This window comes from Culicoides brevitarsis, chromosome 1 (genome assembly GCF_036172545.1).
Source record: "Culicoides brevitarsis isolate CSIRO-B50_1 chromosome 1, AGI_CSIRO_Cbre_v1, whole genome shotgun sequence".
Taxonomy (NCBI): domain Eukaryota; kingdom Metazoa; phylum Arthropoda; class Insecta; order Diptera; family Ceratopogonidae; genus Culicoides; species Culicoides brevitarsis.
Window position 1 is genome coordinate 3,300,972 of NC_087085.1, and position 6,789 is coordinate 3,307,760.

The following is a 6,789-nucleotide window of genomic DNA, read 5'->3' on the forward strand; positions in this document are numbered from 1 at the left end:
TAAAATTATTTTTAATTGAAAATATACATTTAAAAAAAAATAAGGATAGTTTAAAAATTTTTTTTTTTTTTTTTAATTTTTAAAATATTTTTTAAATAATAATTTTTCAATTATTTTATTATTAAACTTATTCTTTATATATTTTTATTTTTTTTATTAATTTTTTTAAAATTAAAATATACGTTTATTTAAATATGTTAAAAAAATGAGTAATTTTTTAAAAATTAATTTAATTTAATTAAAAAATTTTTATTTTTTTTATTTATATTAATTTATTTATATTTAAATAATTTTTTGTTTTTTTAAAATTTGATATAACTTTTCAGAATAATAATTATCATTTGTAATTTTAAAAATTAAAAAAAAAATAAAAAAAAAATTTTAATTTTTTTTATTAAAAAGTTATTTATTTCATATATATTTTTTAAAATTAATTTTAAAATATTATTTGAATAAATTTTTGAAGTTTTTTTTAAATTAAAATTAAGAAAATTTTAGAAAAATTAATTAAAGATATAGTTAATTCTAATATTTTTAATTAAAATAAAGAATTAATTAAAAATAAAATTAAAAAAATTAATTAATTAAAATAAAAAAAATATTTTTTAAGAAAAATTTTAATTTTTAAACTTAATTCAACGAAAATTACTTTGTATATATTTCTTATTATTAAAAAAAAAATAAACAGAAAAATTAAAAAAACATTTTCAATTATTTCATCGCCCTATTTATACCTTAATTCATTTTTTTTTGACTGACTGATTGTTTGTTTGTTTGTTATTATTATTGATGATAATTCACCGGAAATTTACTTTTTGCCCTTGAAACTCGTTAAATTATATTTTAATTATTTTGATAAGAAATAAAAATATTTTTTTCACTCACAGCGGGGGACATTCATAAAATAAAATTAATTATGTGTAAAAATAATTACTAACCAAGCGTCGCCTTAAGAGAGTAATTATAATTTAATTTTTCTTTTCATCGCGATACAATCTGATTATATTAAGAGAGAGTCGTTATTTGATGTTCATCATATTCATTATTGCAATAACTCTGGCGACGAGAATCTGTTCTCCGTCAAGTTTTATTGATGTTTTTTAATTTAATTTATTCCGATCCTTGTAACGGAAAATCTGCTTTTTATTTTGTCCTTGAAGCGTGCTGCGATGCGATAGTTTGAATTATTGGAGCAGAAATAGATTTTTTTTCTGAGTTTATTCACATCAATCTTAATTTGAATGAATTTTTAAAAATTTTTTTGATTGATTTTTATATGAATTCTCGAAGGAATTAAATTTTTTGATAAAATTATGAATAAATTTTTACTGAAAATCTCCTTAGAATTGCTTGAGTAACTTAATCTTTTGAATATTTCTCGCTTTGTAAGCAAATATATCAACACAAAAGTTATTTAAAACCCGAGCAAATGTTTATCTTTGGTTTTTTCTTTCTTCATTTTCATTCATTTATTCCATGAAAAATGAAAATTCTTTGATGTTTGTTCATGCAGAAAATTTTTTTGTTACTTTTTGTTTGTCTCGCATGTTCAAAAGGATATGAGGGGGCTTTGAAAATACCTTCAATTGCCTCAAGTGTTTATTTTTATTTTTAGAAAAATGATTTAAAATTTTAGTTTTTGAATAGAAAATAATTTTTTGATGAAAAATGTTAAAAAATGTCAAAATTTTTAGTAGCAGTTTTGAAAGATTGTAAGTTTTTTTTTTATAAAAGTAAAAAATTAAATTAATATAAATTTAAAAAAAATTAATTAATAATTAAAAAATTACAAATTAATTTAAAATTTATATAAAAAAAAAATTAATTTAAATTAATATTCAATTAAATAAATTTTAAGGAATTAAATTATAAATTGATTAATTTTTTTTTAAATTAATTTCAAATTAATTTTTTTATTTAATTTTTTTTATTTATTTTTATTTACCTATACAAAAAAATATAATTTAATTTAAATTTATACATAGAATTTTAAAACAAATTAAATTGATAAAATTTAAAATTAAGAATATTTTTCAAAAATTAATTAAAATTATAAAATTAATTTTTATTTTTAATTAAACTTAAGAATAAAAAAATTAAAAATTATTTCTTATTTAAAGATTTTTTAAAACTATTTTTAAACAATTAATTTTAATTAAAAATTTAATTTAATAATTTTTAAGAATTTAAAAAAAAATTAAATAAAAAAATAATAATTAAAAATTAATAAATATTAAAATAAAATTAAAAATAAATTTTATTCATCAAAACATAACGAAAAAATAATTCAAAAAAAAATGTGTCGAGAATTTGTACTAAAAATTGTGTGTTGTATTCTCATGTTGACGTTTAAAATGTTAAAGTTACCCTACCTTTTATCCGAGGGAAAGCAGTCGATTATTGATACAAAAAAAAAATAATCTCTCAACTTTCCTTAATTTTATCTGAGATTCCTTCGATATCTCCGTCAACATCTCCGCGATAATTTTCGTACATCGACAATGGGCAGCATTTGTGGTGCGTTATCAGTCCGTTTTGCAAATTTGTCACGTCGTCGCGAAAAAAATTGCCAAAACTCAAATGTTTGATTGTCGAAATTGTTTTTTCATCTTTTCAGGTTGTTGCGGTTGCTGTTCCGCTCTGAGACCTCGATACAAGCGTTTAGTTGACAACATCTTCCCCGTTAACCCCGACGATGGACTCGTCAAGTCAAACATGGAGAAACTCACTTTTTACTCCCTCGTAAGTATTTTTTTGAAAATTTACCTTGACGGAAGTAAATGTTGACTTGAAAAATCGATTTTTCATTTTTTTTTTTTTTTTTTGCAGAGTTCTCCGGAAAAGTTGGATCGGATTGGGGAGTATTTGTACCAAAAAGCGACGAAAGACATCAATCGTCGACGTTACAAGTAAGCAAATTTTGTGTATTCAATTCGCGTTATGGGATTGCTAATTACGGAAAATTGTTCCTTTTATAGGCTGGTTGAAATTGCAATGGAGGCCATGGATTCACTGTTGATTGCGTGTCATGCTCAAACGTTGAATTTGTTTGTTGAATCATTCCTGCGGATGGTGCAAAAGTTGTTGGAAGACTCGAATCCGCATTTGCAGATCATGGCAACGAATTCTGTGAGTATTTTTTTCCAAAGCTTCATATCAAATATTTATTTACATCTGAAATATTAAAAAAATATTAATTATTTTCATTAAAATATAATTTAATTTAATTTAAATTATTTTTTAAAATTTAAAAACAATTATTTTAAAATTAAAATTTTTTAAAAAATATAAAAATTTGAGTTTTTAAAAAAAAATATTTTTTATTTAAATATTTTTTATTTTTTTTTTAAATAATTTTTTAAAAATTTTAAAAAAATTTGAACACAATTATTTTAAGATAAAAATTAAATTTAAAAAATATAAAAATTTAAGTTTTTCAAAAATTTAATTTAATTTTTTTTTATTTTTAAAGAATTTTTAATATTTTTGATTTCTAATCATTAAAAAAAAAATAAATAAATATTTTTTAAAAATTTACATTAAAAAATTATTTTAAATAAACCAATTTATTAAAATAAATTTTTAATTCAATTAATTTAATAAAAAACGATGAAAATTATATTATGAATAATTCTTTTGAGAGAATTATTTTGCTTCTAAAAAATTTTTGAATTAAATTAAATTATTATTTTTTTTTATTTTTCAAATAATTTTCTAAAAATTAGAAATATTAATTTAATTAATATTTTTTTAATAAAAAAAAATAATAATTTTATGTTGAGAAAAATAATGTGAAAAATTTTAGAAAAAAAATTATTAATAAAGTTAAGTTATAAATATATTTTTTTGAACAAAAATTCTTTAAAATTATCTTTAAAAAATATTTTTAATGAACATTTTTTTAATTTAAAATTATTGTAAAAAATTTTTTTTACGTTAAATTAAAATTTAAAATTATTTTAAAAATTAATTTTATGTTTAAAAATAGTTTGAAAATAATTTCAAAAATTTTCTTACCTTAAAAATATTTTTTTAATAATTTTTTTTAATTTTCCAGTTCGTTCGTTTCGCCAACATCGAAGAAGACACCCCGAGCTACCATCGCCGTTACGACTTTTTCATCTCGAAATTCTCTTCCATGTGTCACGGCATCCACGACGACCTCGAAATGCAGAAAAATATGCGTTTCGCCGGCATCAAGGGCTTGCAAGGCGTCATCCGAAAAACCGTTTCTGACGACTTGGTCGAAAACATTTGGGAAAAACAACACATGGAAAAAATCGTTCCTTCTTTGCTATTCAACATGCAATCTGGACCGCTGACGAGCATCGAAGAAGACATAAATCCGGCATCGACACCTTCCGCCCTTGCCGAATCAGTATTACGGGAACTCGTGAGTCGCGCCTCATTTAGTCACATCCGCGCCGTACTAAAACCGCTGTTAACGCATTTGGATCGTCACGATTTATGGGTCCCGAACAAATTCGCAATTCACACTTTCCGTATTGTGATGATTTCGATTCAACCGCAATATTCGTATACCGTCGTTGAGACGTTGATGGCGCATTTGGATCAAAATTCGAGTTCATCGCCGAAGATAAAAACCTCGATAGCGGTTGTTTTGTCGAAAATTATCGCAATTGCCGCTGGAGAAAGTGTCGGACCTTCTGCGTTGGATATCATCAATAATTTGTTGAATCACTTGCGAACAAGTGTCAAAATGCAACAAGAATCGTCTCCGGAAGCGACTTTGTATCAAGAAGCTCTCATCAATGCATTAGGCGAATTTGCGAATCACCATCCCGACTACCAAAAAATCGAAATAATGCTCTTTATAATCAACACGGTGCCAGATTTGTCGAAAACTTCGAAGGATGACTTACTTTTGCAAAGTATTTTATTGAAATCCTTACTCAAAGTCGGGGTCCAGTATCGCACAACTTCCTATGAAAAAGCTTTTCCGGCGTCATTTTTGCAACCTTTGATGAAAATGGCACGTGCGCCGCATCCCCAAACCCGAATGTTGGTCATGGAAATTTTTCAGGCACTTTTGGATCGTCACTCGAATAATTCCGTGCTGGATGTCGTCAATCTCAGCAACTACCCGGGCCTGTCAATTGAGCCGCCATCACGTTCTGACAACATGTTTATGCACAAATATGGCGCCCGCATCATGCAAGCCTTGATCGATGGCATCGCCAAAGACGATGATGTCGATGCGACAATTTCCTTCTTCAAAACTTCAGCTTTGCTGATCATCGAGATGGCTTGCACCGAAACCATTCAAGAATTTCTCCTTTTTATCCTCGGATTTCAACATGCGGCGACTTCTTCGGACATTTTAAGCAATCCCCATAAATGCAACTTGCACATTGTCACGATCGTGTTGTCAAAAATCCTCGCCAAGGTCACGGGAGTGACAAATTTAGCGGAATACGTTGAAAAAATCATCGCAGCGAGACAAGAAGAAGTCACTTACCTGCTGCCGCCCATGATCGAAAGTCACAAAACGATGCAAAACGCAAATTTAAATCTTCCCCATTTGATGCTCGATAAATTGGCGCTCGCGGAGGCTCTTCAAGCATCCGGCATGGAATTCAATCGCATCCAAACCGGAACTCCTTACTGTTTTTCGGCGCTGGATGCCTCCCAAAGACCTTCCTGGGCAGAAAATATGCCGAGATCAAGTATTGCTGACACAAGTACGTACAACAATGACAACGACAGTGTCGGAAGTTCCCCGGGTGTCATTAAAAAATCTCTTCCATCGGATTATAATTTCGAATCGATGAAACGAATGTTGGCGGAACCCACGGAACGGTCAAAACGCGAGGCGAGAGATAAGGAAATTCAGATTATTCGGGCGTTTCGGGAAAATGACTTTGATGATTTGATTCGGAGAACGGAGCCGAAACATGATGTCATCCAGAACAGACTCAATGAGTTGTTTAATTCGTTAGGTACGGAAAGGGCGACGCAAGTTGATGGCAAGATGCAGAAAATTTATGAGAATAATTTTCCGGAGTTGTTCTTTTATTAAAAAAAAATGGAAAGTTGTTGATTGTTGTTAATTAAAAAGAAAAAAAAATTATTTGAATTTTTAGGAGAAGAAATAAAATTTGGGAGAAGGACGATGGGTTAAATGTCTTTAATGTTATATTGGTGAATAAAGAGTTTAAAAAAATCTCGTTAAATGAAAAAAATTGGAGTTTTAATATTTTTTTTTTATTTTCAGGAAAAATCTGAAATTTTTCTATGTGAAAAAAAATCCAAAAATTATTTTTATTTAAATTTTTTGCCTTCAAAACAAAAAAAGAATTAATTACTTAAAAATTAACTGTTTGGGTAAATTGTTAAAATTAAGAAAATTAATTATTTTTAACGAAAGAAAATAATTCTAAAAAATTTTCAGCAATAAAAAATTATCCAACACAATTTTAAAATATTAATAATTTTTTTCAAAAAATTGATTTAATTATTTTAAAAAAATATGAAAATAATTTTTTTTCGAGAAATTTCCTTTTTTTCCAAATTTAAAAATTCTTTCAAATTATTTTTGAACATTTAAAAACAATTATTTTAAATTTAATATTAAATTAAAAAAAAATTAATTATCAAAATTCAAATTTTCATTTTATATTTTTTTTTCTTAAATTTTTGATTAAAAATAAATATTTTAAAAATTTTTAATTATTTTTTTTTTATTTTTAATTTGATGAATATTCACAAATTATTTTTTATTTAAATTCAGTCCCTTCAAAACTCGAAAAAATATTTTTTTAAATTATT

At 25.2% G+C, this 6,789-nt stretch overlaps 1 protein-coding gene across 1 annotated transcript; it reads left to right on the forward strand.

Moving 5' to 3' along the window:
• The first annotated feature begins 2,387 nt into the window (after positions 1-2,387).
• On the forward strand, positions 2,388-6,169 carry LOC134830070 (protein EFR3 homolog cmp44E). The gene is made up of 5 exons (XM_063843471.1): positions 2,388-2,517; positions 2,618-2,742; positions 2,830-2,909; positions 2,979-3,129; positions 4,058-6,169. Exons 1-5 carry the CDS (start codon positions 2,502-2,504, stop codon positions 6,038-6,040), a joined length of 2,355 nt encoding a protein of 784 aa, XP_063699541.1. The 5' UTR covers positions 2,388-2,501; the 3' UTR covers positions 6,041-6,169.
• The last annotated feature ends 620 nt before the right edge of the window (positions 6,170-6,789 follow it).

Coding starts and splice junctions, on each gene's coding strand:
- LOC134830070 (XM_063843471.1), top strand. Junction 2,743..2,829: donor AACTCACTTTTTACTCCCTC/GTAAGTATTTTT, acceptor TTTTTTTTGCAG/AGTTCTCCGGAAAAGTTGGA. Junction 3,130..4,057: donor AGATCATGGCAACGAATTCT/GTGAGTATTTTT, acceptor TTAATTTTCCAG/TTCGTTCGTTTCGCCAACAT.